Here is a 17,170-nt window from a genome sequence, read left to right as displayed (position 1 = left end):
CTTTTCACTCTCTCCTTCCCATCTAGTAACCACAGCATCAAAATATGTATATTGTCTATTCATTTCACGTCACCTGACAACCCCAATTAATTCTATCGGAAAGCATGAAATGTGTACATTTTAGGAATTCAGACTATGTCTAACCTAGTTTCCTTTTTATCAGGGAAGGGGTATGAAGAGGATGGGAAAATGGCTAATAAGGAGGTGACCATGTATCTAAGGGCTTCCCAGGTGGCTCAGAGGTAAAGAATCTGCCTGCAATTCAGGAGATGCCAGAGACAAGGATTCAATCCCTGGGTCAGAAAGATGTCCCTAGAGGAGGGCATAGCAACCCACTCCAGTATTATTGCCTGGAGAATCCCAAGGACAGAGGAGCCTGGCTGGCCATAGTTCATGGGGTTGCAAAGAGCTGGACATGACTGAAGTGGCTGAGCACAAGCACACACATACATATACCTGTTTGCCTAGGACTGCTGATATAATCCTATATTCTGCTACAATACTCTTCTCACTTCAAGAGTGTTCTGGTTTGCCCAATAAAGCGTATGGTCACCTTACTTATAACCCTCTTTAGAGGAATTATTCTCATGTTATTCTAGTGAAGATTAAATCAGAATACTACCGAGACTCTCTAGAAAACTACATAAGAGTTATTACTACTACAGCTACTTAAGAGAAGAATGAAGTGTACAAACCTTTTGGAGATACGGCCATATTGACATTATCACAATGGAAAATCCTGTGAAGAGGCAAATTCTGTTATTTATATTTACAATTTCATCACTACAGATACAGTTTTTCGAACATGAATTTTAAAACATCATTCTGAATTTACAAATTTATTACCACAAATGTTTAATTTATCAAGCAATGGGATTTTATTTATCAGAAGAAAAATAAATACTTAAGACTTGAAAATATATATAATTATAGTCCCTCACTATAATTATCATCATAAAAGCACAGGACCTATATTTCTCCTTATTCACATGTCTTTATTGTAGATGAAAATTACTGAAAGCTTTGTTAAGCGTTTACAGCAAAAATGAATGGAGTAAAGGCTACTCTGTTATAGAGGAATGCTAAACTTGTAATCTGTTTGTTTTTCCCCATGGTAAACATTTTATTTTTCTACCTCAGTTGCTTATGGGGGTAAAAATAAAACGTCATTAGGGAGAAGCACAGATGAACTATTTACGGAGATGAAGAAAATTCACAGTGGCTCGAACGTCTGTGAGCTAAGTATACTAGCACAAGTTCACCAAAGCAAAGCAACTCACAACAGAACAAAACAAACAGAAAAAAAAATCCCATACAGATTTTGAAAAATAGCATCTATGAAGAAGTCTGTGGGAAAATAAAAGGAAATTAACCAGTGATGACATCAAGCATCTTTAATGAGATGAGCCAAACTGCACACATTAGGTCTAAAGGATGTGTGTGCATGCTTGTTGCTAAGTTGTGTCTCACTCTTCGCGACCCCATGGGGCCCGCCAGGCTCCCCTCTGTCCATGGGATTCTCCAGGCAAGAATACAGGAGTGGGTTGCCATTGCCTTCTCCATTGTAATCTGTTTTATTTGAGAGAAATAATTGACTGTAGGGAGGACTAAGAAGAAGGAAAATGACCTCTAAAGGGGACAGTGGCTAAAAATTACCAGGATTCCTCAAGATGGGCAAACCTTAAAAGAAAATTGTCTCTGCTAGCTTTTATTGCTTGATAACTGCGATGATTATCATTGGGCTTCCCAGATGGTGCTACTGGTAAAGAACCCGCCTGTCAATGCAGGAGACATAAGAGACCCGGGTTTGATCCCTGTGTCAGGAAGACTCCCTGGAGGAGGACATGGAAACCCACTCCAGTATTCTTGCCTAGAGAATTCCATGGACAGAGGAGCCTGGAGGGCTACAATCCATGGGCTGGCACAGAGTCGGACATGACTGAAAGGACTTAACACACACACAACTGTAATGATTAACTCCAATACTATGTCAATTTTAAATATTAGGCACATCCAATCAAAATCATATCAAAGCTATTTTTTAAAAAGTATTGTATTAAGATATAATTCACATAGAATTCACCCATTTAAAGTATGTGATTCAATGGGTTTTAGTATTCCAAATATATGCAACCATCACTATAGTCAATTTTAGAATACCATAGTCACTTCAAAAAGAAACTCTGGACTCTTTAGTTATCCTCTGTTACCCTCCATCCTCGCCCCTACAGCTATAAGCAACCCAGAAATCTACTTTCTGTCTCTATAGGTTTTCCTTTCCTGGATTTTCATATGAATAGAATCATACACTATGTGTTTTTCTTGTCTGGTTTCTTTCTTTGATAATACTTTCAAGGTTCATCAATGTTGCAGCAGTGTCAGTACTTCGTTCCTTTTTTAAAAGCCTGGTTTATTTTTTATTATTAATTGGAGGATAATATTATATATTGCACTGGTTTCTGCCATAAATCACCATGAATCAGCCACAGGTATACATACGTCCCCTTCCTTGTGAACCTCCCTCCCACCTCCCCTCTCATCCCACCCTTCTAGACTGAAACAGAGCACCAGATTTGAGAAAAGTCTGACTTAAAAAAATAATTTAATTATTAGTTTCATTTTAGTGTATTCTGAATTAACACAATGACTTCAATGAAAACAGGGTTGAAAGAGTCAACAAATATTTGAAAATAAGACTACTATTGCACAATCAAGAAACTTGTAAACAGGTAAAATGTTTAACCAATTAAACCAATTAAAATATAAAATTAAAATTTTTTTTGCTGTTTGATTTGAAATTAGATAATTGAGTACTAAAAAATTAGAAGTGTTTTAAATGAAAAACAATTGTTGCAGAGCTTGCTACCTGAACAACATTCATTTGCACCCCCACACTTCCTGATAGAATCCTGGTTGTATTAAAGTTATTTATCACTCCTTCACAAAGTCACAGACTTTAGAGGACACCGTGTCCACCCCAAATTCCAGAGGGTCAATCCTGAGGTCCCAATATTCTAGCTGATGATGGGTTTAGAAGTTAACAGGCAACCCCGTTCTGATCGGTGAGAAATGAGGAGAGGTCTACTTTGGGACATCCAGGAAAGGACTCCTCTTCTCTTTGGAGGTTTAAAAAATAAGTCCCTTTCAGTCAGTAAAACCTGCCGTGAAAGGACTGACACCTGGAAGTGCTGCTGCATCCTTGCCTAAGGATGAAGGCAATATGAAAGAGAGGGCGAAACCAAAACACTTATTCAGAAGCAGAGCCAGTGAAGGTCACCTGGAGCTGTTCCCCTGTGGACATCTTATAAGAAAACATCACTGTTCAAGCCAATTTTTTGTTTGTTTGCTTTTCTTAAGGATTTTATTGACAGGAAAAAAAAATTACCAATATAAATTAAAGTGATCAGTTTTGATGTCCTGCATTTATTGGTCATCATTGTCAGGTCGTTAACAAACTTGTTCAAGCCGATTTGAATCAACATTTTTTTTCCTGATATTTGTAGAGAGCATAATAACATACAACCCAATAAAATATTGAAAATATCCTTTATTTTGTACGTTTCTTTAGTTTTAGCTTTATTTAAAATCTGTTTTTACTCAATGTTGAATCATAAAGAAGATTGGCAAGTGAACAAGAGGGCAACCTTGGATTAATAGAAAGAATATGGAAAAAAAATTAGTCAAATGACCACTAAATCCATCTCAGGGAAAGAAACCAGTTGTAAAATTAGTGCCTATGGACTTAGAAGGGTCCAAGCTTGGAAAAAAAAAATTAATCCCCTAAAACATTCCTTTAAAAACTATCACAGTATTAAGAAATACTATATATATATATATATATATATATATATATAGTATTTAAGAAAAAACATGTATATTCCTTAGCATTTTAACACAATTACAGTTCTTAATTCTTTTCCTAATAAAGATTAACTTTTTAATAAATATACTTTCAGAAATAATGTTAATAGGTTAAAATGCATCAAGCTATATAAATTAAGATTTTTGCACTTCACTCAGGCTTCCATTGTGGCTCAGCCAGTAAAGAATCCACCTGCAATGTAGGAGACCTGGGTTCGTTCCCTGGATCGAGAAGATCCCCTGGAGAAGGGGCTACCCACTCCAGTATTCTGGTCTGGTGAATTCCATGGACTGTGTAGTGCACGGGGTCGCAGAGTTGGACATGACTGAGCACTTTACTATTTGTATGTATCAATATAAAAGTTAAATGAGGTTCACAGGCAACAAAAGAGAAAATAGATCTGCTGAACTACATCAACATTTAAAACTTTTATGAACAAAGGGCACAATCAGCAGAGTGAAAAAAAAAAGTCCTGGAATGGTAGAAAATATTTGCGAATCATATATCTTATCTGAGGTTATATTCAGAATATACGAAGAACTTTGCTGCTGCTGCTGCTGCTAAGTCGCTTCAGTCGTGTCCGACTCTGTGCGACCCCACAGATGGCAGCCCACCAGGCTCCGCTCAATAAAAACAAAACAACAAAAACATTATTTTTTTTTAAAATGGGGAAAGGACTTGAACAGACATTTCTTCAAAGATCATATATAGATGGCCAATACGCACGTGAAAAGATGCCCAGTGTAAATAATCATCAAGGAAATGCAAATCAAAATCACAATAAGCTACCATCTCATGCCCATTAGAATGACTTGTTGCTATTTAGTTGCTAAGTTGTGGAGATTCTTTTGCGACGGCATGGACTGTAGCCCAGCAGGCTCCTCTGTCCACTGGATTTCCGAGGCAAGAATACTGGAGTGGGTTGCCATTTCCTTTCCCAGGGGATCTTTCCTATCCAAAGATTGAACCTGAGTCTCCTACATTGGCAGGTGGGTTCTTTACCATTGAGTCACCTGGGAAGCCCCATTAGAATGACTACTATTAAATAAACATAAGAGTTGGTGAAGATGCAGAAAAATTTGGACCCTGACTGTCAATGGTAATGTAAAATGCAGCAGCAGCTATGTGACAAAGTATAGCACTTCCTGAAAAAATTAAAAATAGAATTATCATATGATAGCAATTTCACTTCTTATATACCCAAAAGAACTGAAAGCAGGATGTTAATGAGATATTTGCACACTCATGTTCACAGCAGCTGTTTCTAAGAAATAAGACATTGAATTAACTCAAATGTTCATCAACAAATAAATGGATAAACAAGATGTGGTGTACACTGAAGGGGATCAAAACATGTTATTTCAAAACATGCTGCTTTAGCATACTGATTATTTTGAGCTGAAGGTAACTAACAGGAGACACAGTAGGGCTCTCTGCCCTCCCTATTCCTGCCTAAAAACAGGGCATAAATTTCCCCTGAGAAATGTACTCTTCCAGTACCAGGAAGAAGAAAACATTCTTATCATGGAAGATGAAGCATAGGTGCTGAGCTAAGCCTGTTACAAGCAAACCTTACAAAACAACCTGCACCCTCCATTAGTCCCCCATGTATTTCCGAGTCACTTTCCCACAATTACCATCCCCAGAAGCCCAACCCCTTTCCTTTGTCTAGTCAGTTCTCTACAACTATAGCCCTTTATTAAAATAGTATATAATGTCCTGAATGTTTCTTTGGGGTTTTCACTTCTTCTCTATGAAGTCCCCTGTGAAACATAAAAAATATTAACATCAACTAAATTTTTATGATCTTCTCCTGATGATCTGCCTTTTGTCAGTTTAATTAGCAGGCCCCAGCTGTAAATATCAAGAAAATAAAGGGAAAATTATCCCTCTCCTACAATTTATACAACAGACTATTAGCCTTAAAAAACAAGGAAATACTGAAACATGCTACAACACAAATGAAACTTAAGGACGTAACACTAAATGAAATAAATCAGTCACAAAATGAAAAATACTGTATGATTCCATTTATGTGAATATCTAGAGTAGTCAAATTCATAGAAACAGAAAGCAAAATGATGATTAACATCATTGATGTTAATGATGAGGAAAGGGAAATGAGGAAGGGGAAATGAGTCATTGTTTAATTGGTATAGAGTTTCAGTTTTTACAAGACACAAAAGTTCTGGAGACTGGCTACTACCATCTAGATACATTTAACATTCTGACCTTAGAAATGGTTAAGATGATACATTTGATGTTATATGGGTTTTACCACAATAAAAAAAAATTTACTTAAATGACATTCAAATATGGTGTTTTATCTAAATTTTAAAAATTACTTATAATTTAATACTTACCTACACTGCTAAGAAACATAGTAAGATACAGAATCCTAATAGATCTCCATCGGCTCTTATAATGCTCCTCAGTTTCTATAATATCCCATTCTCTAAGTGTAAATAAGAAAAAAAGTAGTATCAAGTTAGCTCATTATATGCAAATCTTTCTGTGACACAATTTTATTTTCTCTCTCTTGAAGTCATGAAAATTATATGATAGAGGTCTAATTTACCAATAATGGTTTTTACTATATTAATTCATCTACATATAAGTATTATATCTTTTAATTTCCATGGATTGTATTTATGCATCATTGTGCACAGAAACTAGGGAGACATGAGGTAGCTGAAACAGGCAAAATATTTTGTGAACCAATTATTTTGCTATTGTTGGCATGCTACAAAACTTATGAACAAAAGTGTTGAAATTTGCTAAACTGACAAAATGAATAAAGTATATAAAAATAAATAAACTAGTTACTTCAATCTCCTACAGGTGGGACAAATAACTAGTAACTATTAAAAGATAATAACAGGGTTTTCCTGGTGGCTCAGTGGTAAAGAATTCACCTGCCAATGCAGGAGATGTGGTTTCAATCCTTGGTTCCAGAAGATCCCACCTTCTGTGGAGCAACTAAGCCCGTGCTCCCTCTAGAGCTCGGGAGCAACAACTCTTGAGCCCAGGTGCCCCAACTACTGAAGCCTGCGCGCCCTACAGCCGGTACAAGAGAAATCACCAAAACAAGAAGCCGGTGCAGGGCAATTAGAGAGTAGACCTCACTCGCTGCAACTAGAGAAAAGCTCAAGCAGCAACAATGACCTAGTACAGCCAAAAATAAATTTTTAATTAAAAAAAAAAGATAATAACTGTCACCATGATGACATGCTCTACTTGATGACATCAAATTAACTTTGCCGTAGGAAACTATTTTGGCTGGGTACTTGAAACAAAATTAATATAAGTGACATCAAGAAGGTTTGATGTGACTTAAGACATTCCTAGGCCTGAGACCTCCTGAAACACTTGCCTTTGCTCCAACATGGGTTACCAGACAAGTTCTGTTAATGGACCAAAGAGACACCAAGGCCCCTCCAGGCTAGGCTAAGTTTTCATATAAGCCTGTGACCTGGATTAAGGGTAAGTTTATTAATCATATAGACTACCTTTGTCAGGTGATACATTAGTGTGTGTACTCCTTACATTTTCACATATACATGTAAAAAGAGTTAGCAAATTTACCTTAATATGAGCATTATGTTCTCAAAGAATTAAGACAAACATAACAGAAAATGACTTTTTACATTCCATATATCAACAAAATATACACCATTCAATCCCACACACGGAATTCTGGTATATCTTTAAAGTACTGGGTTACTGCTATAATTTTAATGAACTCATTTTTATTCTCTGAAGAACAGAAATCTAATTGATAACCATAAATAAAAGTATCACTAAAATAAGCCTAAACATTTTCAAATAATCAATTTACTCAGATCCTATCTAAGTCATAGAAAGAACCAAGAGAAGAAAACTATTTGATTCTGAAAAAAATGTAGTAAAATTTTTTGAGTAACTTTGACTTGAAAGTCAGTCAAAAGTCTTTCTTCTTTCAATGATAGCTATCAAATATTAAAGGGAAGATAGAAAATCGCTATTACGCTCCATGTAACAATGGATAAAAGCAAAGAGCAACAGTGAATCCAAATATAACTGGTTGGAAGGTCACATGGCCTCAAAGTATCACCTGTCTGGCGACTTACTAGTCAGAAAATGACAAATGAGCCTTTATAATGGAGAGATATACCAGTAACCACCTTAACCAAGTAGTCAAGCTTGGCATTCCCAACAGTGGGATAGCCTGGCATCCACTACCCCTTGACATACTGGGATGTTCTCAACATAAGACATGGGATATTCTTGCCAGAAATGTTTGACCAGGATCTACTCAGAAGTAGTCCACAAATCCAGAATGTGAGATGTTCCAAAGAAAACAGAAAACTAACCTAGACTTGCCAGAGGACTCAACATTGGGAAGAATAGAAACAGAAGGTCAGGGGACAGTTTTAGGATGGTAGAGTCTAAAAAGACCTAAAGGATCAAAGTCTGAACATTACTTAGATATGATTTAAAAAATAATAGCTATAAAGTATATTTTTGGAACAAGTGGAAAAATATAAGTACAGTGAATATATTTTGAACTAATAGTGTATTTCCAGCTGTGGTAACAGTGATAAACTACTATGTAAAAGAATGAATATGTTTTGGGGAGACGCAGGCTGAAGACTACAATATTCAGTATAAAGTGACATAATGTTTGCAATTTGGCAAGAGGTGTGTGTGTGTGTGTGTGTGTGTGTGTGTATGTGTAGAAAGAGAAATTTGAACAGTGTGGAAAAGGCTAACAGTGACAGGGTAATTTGATGTTTATTACACTGTATTGTCCATTTTTCTGAATTTAAAATGTTTCAAAACAAATATTTCACTTTTCCTTCTTTTCAATTCAAAAATTAAACTTTGGTGAAGAAACAGATCTTTATTCCTTGTTGGAAATAGTAGGCATATAGGAGAATATAACTGTCCTTCAATCAAGTTATCATTTTTACTACATTTTCTTAACCTTCATGATTCAACCAACCCTGTCACATGACTGAGAGTAACTTCCCAAAGGCTTCCTTCTTGTATCATTAATGCAAAAGAAAAAATTCTGCACTTCCAAGGTGACTTAACATTTTGGTTCCTTTCTATTATCATTGTTGTATTCTGGTATTAGTTCTCCACTTGAGACTCTCCTTCAAGTAAAATTGCAGTGCTAAGGGTTTTACCCTGTCCAGTATTTTGATTTCAAACTCTACCTCAAATGACAGCATGCTTATCAAAGTTGTGACTTAAACAATGAGGGATATACAACATATTGGAGTAAATTGATAACCAAACTTAGCTTGATAAAATTCAACAGGAATAAGTAAAAGGTACCATATTTAGGTTCAACAGATCAAGATCTAACAGAAGGATTCTTGGGTAAGCAGCCATACTTTACTTGCCAAAAAAAAAAAAAAAGATTGGATTTCCTGAGGGAAAAAATAAAATCATACCTTTACCAGAGACCATCTGTGAACTCCGGAAGAGCAAAAAAGAACACATACTGAAAGAGGATAAGAGAAAGGAGTGTGTGGTCACGTGTGGTCATGTAAAGTTACAGAAATTAAAAGACAGAAATAAACTGAGAATGTTTCATAAAGGATCTTCTATACAGCCATGAGTGCTGCTGCTGCTGCTGCTAAGTCGCTGCAGTCATGTCCGACTCTGTGCGACCCCATAGACGGCAGCCCACCAGGCTCCCCCGTCCCTGGGATTCTCTGGACAAGAACACTGGAGTGGGTTGCCATTTCCTTCTCCAATGCATGAAAGTGAAAAGTGAAGTCGCTCGGTCGTGTCCGACTCTTCACGACCGCATGGATTGCAGCCTACCAGGATATCTATTTTACAGAGATTAGGCTGAAGCTGCAAAGAAAAATTTTAAGCACCTCTAAGACTTAAGGATATTCAACTACTGTCTATATAGGCCAAATCTGTCCTACCACCTGTTTCTGTGTGGTCTGTGACCTAAGAATATTTTTTACAGATGAATATTTGTGATTAATTCTATCAGAGAAAACATTAACTTTGAACTCCAATTAAACAAAATGCCACCCTCACAAGAATTCTATTCATCTATTAGACCTGTATTATAAAAAACTGTATTCTTTTACTGTTAAATTTTAGATTTCATTACTGGAAAAATTTCATGGAAGCTTACTTTCTTGTTATCTAAGTATGTATATAATAACTTTGACTTTGCCTCCTGGCCTGCAAAGCCTAAAATATTTACCATACAGGCCTTTACAAGAAAAGTTTACCAACCCCTGTGCTCTTCAACTCTGTGGATAGGGTCAATGGGGATCACTAAGGACTCACTAGATCAGTAAATCCAATACAGCTATTTCAAATCCTGAAAGATGATGCTGTGAAAGTGCTGCACTCAATATGCCAGCAAATTTGGAAAACTCAGCAGTGGCCACAGGACTGGAAAAGGTCAGTGTTCATTCCAATCACTAAGGACTCACCAGATCAGTAAATCAGAATCAGCCTTCTTAGTGATGAAAGGTTAGTGGTGAAATAGATTCATGTTTTTGCAATTTATTCAAAGAGAACAGGGCTTACTAATTAGTGTTACATCTGTTCCTTTTACTAGAGAAACTATGTTTTTAAAGACAATAAACTAATCACGATGGTGTGATCACTCATCTAGAGCCAGACATCTTGGAATGTGAAGTCAAGTAGGCCTTAGAAAGCATCACTATGAACAAAGCTAGTGGAGGTGATGAAATTCCAATAGAGCTATTTCAAATCCTGAAAGATGATGCTGTGAAAGTGCTGCACTCAATATGCCAGCAAATTTGGAAAACTCAGCAGTGGCCACAGGACTGGAAAAGGTCAGTTTTCATTCCAATCCCAAAAAAAGGCAATGCCAAAGAATGCTAGAACTACTGCACAATTGCACTCATCTCACACACTAGTAAAGTAATGCTCAAAATTCTCCAAGCCAGGCTTCAGCAATATGTGAACCGCGAACTTCCTGATGTTCAAGCTGGTTTTAGAAAAGGCAGAGGAACCAGAGATCAAATTGCCAACATTGCTGGATCATGGAAAAAGCAAGAGAGTTCCAGAAAAACATCTATTTCTGCTTTATTGACTATGCCAAAGCCTTTGACTGTGTGGATCACAATAAACTATGGAATATTCTGAAAGAGATGAGAATACCAGACCACCTAACCTGCCTCTTGAGAAATCTGTATGCAGGCCAGGAAGCAACAGTTAGAACTGGACATGGAACAATGGACTGGTTCCAAATAAGAAAAGGAGTACGTCAAGGCTGTATATTGTTACCCTGCTTATTTAACTTCTATGCAGAGTACATCATGAGAAACGCTGGATTGGAAGAAACACAAGCTGGAATCAAGATTGCCAGGAGAAATATCAATAACCTCAGATATGCAGATGACACCACCCTTGTGGCAGAAAGTGAAGAGGAACTAAAAAGCCTCTTGATGAAAGTGAAAGAGGAGAGTGAAAAAGTTGGCTTAAAGCTCAACATTCAGAAAACAAAGATCATGGCATCCAGTCCCATCACTCCATGGGAAATAGATGGAGAAACAGTGGAAACAGTGTCAGACTTTATTTTTGGGGGCTCCAAAATCACTGCAGATGGTGACTGCAGCCATGAAATTAAAAGACGCTTACTCCTTGGAAGAAAAGTTATGACCAACCTCGATAGTATATTCAAAAGTAGAGACATTACTTTGCCAACTAAGGTCCATCTAGTCAAGGCTCTGGTTTTTCCTGTGGTCATGTATGGATGGGAGAGTTGGACTGTGAAGAAAGCTAAGTGCCGAAGAATTGATGCTTTTGAACTGTGGTGTTGGAGAAGACTCTTGAGAGTCCCTTGGACTGCAAGGAGATCCAACCAGTCCACTCTGAAAGAGATCAACCCTGGGATTTCTTTGGAAGGAATGATGCTAAAGCTGAAACTCCAGTACTTTGGCCACCTCATGTAAAGAGTTGACTCACTGGAGAAGACTTTGATGCTGGGAGGGATTGGGGGCAGGAGGAGAAGGGGACGACAGAGGATGAGATGGCTGGATGGCATCACTGACTCGATGGACGCAACTCTGAGTGAACTCCAGGAGGTGGTGATGGACAGGGAGGCCTGGCATGCTGCGATTCATGGGGTCGCAAAGAGTCGGACACGACTGAGCGACTGAACTGAACTGAAACTTAGTGAATTATTTTCAAAGTACTCTCTTTTTATTTATAAAAATGCTAAATCTAAATTCAGATGGACAGAACATCTGAATTTAAATGGAACCTAATGACCCTCTTTCCCGGCTGGAACCATGGAGGTTGCAGAAAAGAAAAAGAAGGTTCCTGCTGTGCCAGAAACCCTTAAGAAAAAGCGGAAGAATTTCGCATAGCTTAAGATCAAGCGACTGAGAAAGAAGTTTGCCCAAAAGATACTTCGAAAGGCAAGGAGGAAGCTTATCTATGAAAAAGCTAAGCATTACCACAAGGAATACAGGCAGATGTACAGAACTGAAATTCGAACGGCTAGGATGGCACGAAAAGCCGGCAACTTCTATGTACCCGCGAAACCCAAATTGGCGTTTGTCATCAGAATCAGAGGTATCAACGGTGTGAGCCCAAAGGTTCGAAAGGTGCTGCAGCTCCTTCGCCTCCGGCAGATCTTCAACGGCACCTTTGTGAAGCTCAACAAGGCATCAATTAATATGCTGAGAATTGTAGAGCCATACATTGCATGGGGGTACCCAAATCTGAAGTCTGTGAATGAATTGATCTACAAGCGTGGTTATGGCAAAATCAACAAAAAGCGAATTGCCCTGACAGACAATGCATTGATTGCTTGATCTCTTGGGAAATATGGAATCATCTGCATGGAGGATGTGATTCATGAGATCTATACCATTGGAAAACGTTTCAAAGAAGCAAACAACTTCCTGTGGCCCTTTAAATTGTCTTCTCCACGAGGTGGAATGAAGAAAAAGACCACCCATTTTGTAGAAGGTGGAGATGCTGGCAACAGGGAAGACCAGATCAACAGGCTTATTAGAAGGATGAACTAAGGTATCTACCAGGATTATTTTTGTGTTCTGGTTAATAAACAATTGAAACAAAAAATAAATAAATAAATAAGTGGAACCTAATGAGCATTAGACTGGTTCAAAATAGTGAAAAGAGTATGTCAAGGTTGTATATTGTTACCCTGCTTATTTAACTTACATGCAGAATACATCACATGAAACGTGAAATGCCAGGCTGGATGAAGCACAAGCTGGAATCAAGACTGCCAGAAGAAAAATCAATAATCTCAGATATGAGGATGATACCACCCTTATGGCAGAAAGTAAAGAGTCTCTTGATGAAGGTTAAAGAGGAGAGTGAAAAAGCTGGCTTACAATTCAACATTCAAAAAATGAAGATCATGGCATACAGTCCCACCACTTTACGGCAAACAGACAGGGTAACAATGAAACAATGACAGAGACTTTTATTTTCTTGGGCTCCCAAATCACTGCAGATGGTGACTGCAGCCATGAAATTAAAAGACACTTGCTTCTTGGAAGAAAAGCTATGACCAACCTAGACAGTTCATTTAAAAAAAGAGAGACATTACTTTGGCAACAAAGGTCCATCTAGTCAAAGCTAACATCTTACCAGTAGTCATGTACAGATGTGAGAGTTGGACCATAAAGGCTGAGCACCAAAGAACTGATGCTTTCAAACTGTGGTGCTGGAGAAGACTCTTCAGAATCCCTTGGACTGCAAGGAGATCAAACCAATCAATCCTAAAGAAAACCAATTCTGAACATTCACTGAAAGGACTGATGCTGAAGCTGAAACTCCAATACTTTGGCCACCTGGAGCCAAGAGCCAACTCACTGGAAAATACATTGATGCTGGGAAAGACTGAAGGCAGGAGGAGAAAGGGACAACAGAGGATGAGATGGTTAGATGGCATCACCGACTCAATGGACAAGAGTTTGAATAAGCGCCGGGAAATGGCTACCCAATCCAGTATTCTTGCCTGGAGAATTCCATGGACAGAGGAATCTGACTGGCTGCAGTCCATGGAGTCACAAAGAGTCGGACACGACTGAGTAACTAACCCTTATTTGGACAAAGTGACAGAATGTACCATAAAACTACATCTAACCATAATTCAAGGATCCTTGAATCTACCTGGAAAACTGCCAAGGACTAGGAAGAAGCAAAAACAATGCTAAGAAACTTAAAAGTAACAAAGTCCATGCACTCAAGTTCATACACTTGATTAGTAGGAGAGATCTTTAGCTTTCATTCAGAGCTTCTGTGTTCTAACTACCCACAATTCTATTAAACTTACATATATGATTTTCAAAGCCACAGCAAACTAGAAATCCCGAAGTAAAGTTGGGGGAAGAGAGGTTTGCTGACACCAACAAAAGCAGAGGTTGCCAACAGGTAACAAAAACGTGAGGAGAAATAGTTTGCTAGAAGCAGAATAGGCAGGGGGAAAAAAAAAAAAAAAAGATGTGAAAAGTATGGCACTGTAGTACAAATCAATATAGAAGCGCATAGTCACAAATGCTTCATTAAGCCCAGAGAACGTCACTCTATTACACTATACTTCCGAAGTAATATTGATTTTAATAATCTCAAAGAAAAACTAAATAAAATTACATTTATATTCATTTACATTCATATATTCTGTTTAGTGGATCGGGGATTCGACAAACACATTTTCCACAGGCTTTCAAACGAAGTGATTTTTTAAAAAGGTTTGGTACTTAAGAGGGACAAAAGAGCGAAAATTAACACATCTGTAGACAGCTGAAGCTTACCTGTGAACTTATTGGATAACTTACTGTGTTAATGATGTATGTATAAAATAAAGTGATACTTAACTTCGTATTCCTAAATGTGAAAATACATATTTGACTGCGTAGTAAGAAACAAACAACTCTGAATTACAGTCCATAAACTAGGGTCCAAATACACCTCATCACCTAAATGCTTAAAAATCAGTTATTACTTATACATTTGGCATAGGACAAAGATGAGTTCATCTTAGGTTTACTTGCAAAAAAAGTATCATTATAAGGCAATTAGTCAAGTGACTATTAAGGCCAAGTACCGATTAAAACAGCGTGAAACGTATACAGTGGTCGGTTCTGTAAAGGACCATTCGGTTGCTGCATCACCAACGAAACGAAAGTACAAGAGGCAGTTTGCATTTCTCTAACACATTCACCAGAACCCGCAGGCTCAAAGGTGCTCCGCGGCTCGACGCCCTTTCTAGGAAGTGGCAGAGCATCTTCCAATCTCGCGCGACTTGCCGCCGGCTCCAGCTGCTCTGGCACCCCTTATTCTGCCCACTAAGCCTGACGCAGGGAAAGGCGCCAGTTCCAACAGCGCAGGAGAGTGAGGGGAGCCTTCCCCAAACATCCGCTCACCTGCTTCCGGGTGTCCTGTCCCCTAAGAGCGGCTCCTGCTCAGAATCGACCCCTAAACTCGCCATAGTTAGAGCTCCCACAAGCCTTGGGGCCAACTCTCGCGACAACTCCTGCTCTCTCCCTTTCAGGACGTCCTGAAGCTGTCAAAACAGGCCGGCAAGTGCGCGTGCACGCCAGGCGACCAGAGAAGGCGGAGCGACCCCGGGTCAGAGGCGGGGTCACGCAGGCGGCGGGGCGGTGCCGAGCGGAGGATGGGGGCTAAGGGCGGAGCTTTAAGTCCGCATCCTCCTCTCGGGTCCGAGCCTCTCCGCCTCCAGGGAGGGTTGGGGGCGTGTCCAAACAGCCACTCTGCCGAGAGTTCATCCTCCGCTCTATAGGACTCTGTCGTCTGCCTCTCGCTTCTCAGTTCCTGGGCGATCGTTGTCACTGCTTTTGGAGCTCAGGAGGACGGCGAGTCCCAGGAGCCTAGGGAGCCGTGGCGCTGGGAGTTTCGGCCAGCTGGACAGCAGGCGTCCGCCAAGCGGCCACTGAGTGAGTAGCTGTTCCAGGCCGCGCTTCCCAAGCCTCTTGAAGCGCTTGCCTACGTGCCAGGAGGCAGGTACTGAGAGCTCAAGGCTTGGCGGGAGACTCGGGGGTCCCGGCCGAAGTGAGGTGGGCTGGCGGGCTGTCCCTCCGCCTGTGGAAGGTGGAAGTGTCTACGCGCCGTGGTTTTCTTTGCTCGGCTAACTGCAAAGGCACCTTATCCGTACTGCTTTATTAGGACCTGGAATGGAGATAAGGTCCAACTGCTCCTCAGATTCGAACCCTTTGCATCCTGCGTGGACTGGGGGCTTCAGCCTTGCAAGAGGTCACTCAGCAGAGTCTGCTGCTGTAACCTGGGGGTTAGAAAAGACACAGCACCAGTTTGACAATGACCAGCTCTTTTCATCGCAAGGAATATGACAATTTTAAGAAGTATGTTATGGGTTGTTTTTGTTTGTTTCAGTAGATCATGGTGCTATTTCTTTCCTGGCATTTACATGTTAACATCTTACCCCTACAAGCAGGCTTGTAAGCTAATTGGTAGCAGTAGTCAAGTGTGTCACAATTACCTTGGTATTAGCACTAGATACATTCTTATGTGATTTCATCTGATCACAACAGTCCTATGAGATAGGTAAAGCAGACACATTTCTACTTTACAGAGAACTAAGGCCTAGAGAAGTTAATAACTTACCCAGAAGCACTCACTGTGAAAGTGGCAGAGTTGGGACCCAGATTCAATTCTTTTGATCAATATTTATGAGCACTTATCCTGTGCCAGGCCCTATACTAGTTAATGTATTGTAATATACCATCATTTATGATCTTTGTCTTGTTTGTGACCTTGTGTGTATCCTGTTAGACACATTCCACTGGTAAACAACTAAACTTGAAATGTGTTTATTAGTTCAGGATTATCTTCTGAATCCAGACCTGACACTGTGTACTGGATTCAGTCTTGCAGATTTGTTTGTAACAGTTTACAAAAACATATCAGATTTCTATGACTGGTTCCAAGAAAGTACATGGGTAAAATTAGTATTTTTTGTCATGATGTTGTTTTAATATATCTTTGACTTTTTTAATTTCTGGAGTCTGGCACAGTGTATGGCATATATATATATATATGTATATGGCATATATATATATTTGACAAAGGAATTTTTAGCCAACATTGCACCTAGCAGAATGGTTACTAAATAATATATGTTGAATGAATACTTACTGAATTGCTTCATTTCATCCCTACAACAATCCTCAAAAGTGGAATTGTCTCAAGCATACAAGGAAATTGAAAGTATGGGGATTAAGTAATATGCTTAGGGTCCCACCTCTAATTAGCAATAGAACTAAAATCTCAGAAACACAGGACTCTTGACTATAAAGCCTG

At 39.0% G+C, this 17,170-nt stretch overlaps 2 protein-coding genes and 1 pseudogene across 8 annotated transcripts in view; 2 read left to right on the top strand and 1 right to left on the bottom strand.

Annotated features, from left to right (window-relative positions):
* The window catches only part of MFSD8 (major facilitator superfamily domain containing 8), a 41,888-nt gene extending 26,517 nt beyond the window's left edge, over positions 1-15,371 (bottom strand). For all 7 annotated transcript variants that reach the window (XM_068989814.1, XM_068989812.1, XM_068989813.1 and 4 more), the window contains exons 1-3: positions 15,259-15,371; positions 6,226-6,317; positions 696-739 (exon numbers count right to left, since the gene is read on the bottom strand). In XM_068989814.1, the coding sequence (XP_068845915.1) occupies positions 696-739; positions 6,226-6,317; positions 15,259-15,323 (201 nt within the window). In that variant the 5' untranslated portion in view covers positions 15,324-15,371. The remainder of the gene's footprint in view (positions 1-695; positions 740-6,225; positions 6,318-15,258) is intronic.
* On the top strand, positions 12,145-12,888 carry LOC138093960 (large ribosomal subunit protein uL30 pseudogene; annotated as a pseudogene).
* Positions 15,372-15,687: 316 nt separating the features above from the next.
* Positions 15,688-17,170, top strand: part of ABHD18 (abhydrolase domain containing 18) — a 42,305-nt gene continuing 40,822 nt past the window's right edge. Inside the window, exon 1 of the mRNA XM_068989682.1 lies at positions 15,688-15,789. The gene's annotated coding sequence lies outside the window, so the exon portion shown is untranslated. The remainder of the gene's footprint in view (positions 15,790-17,170) is intronic.

The sequence above is a fragment of the Capricornis sumatraensis genome, chromosome 17, assembly GCF_032405125.1.
Source record: "Capricornis sumatraensis isolate serow.1 chromosome 17, serow.2, whole genome shotgun sequence".
NCBI classification, from domain to species: domain Eukaryota; kingdom Metazoa; phylum Chordata; class Mammalia; order Artiodactyla; family Bovidae; genus Capricornis; species Capricornis sumatraensis.
The sequence above is the reverse complement of the archived record's forward strand: the minus strand, read 5'-3'. Positions and strand labels throughout refer to the sequence as shown.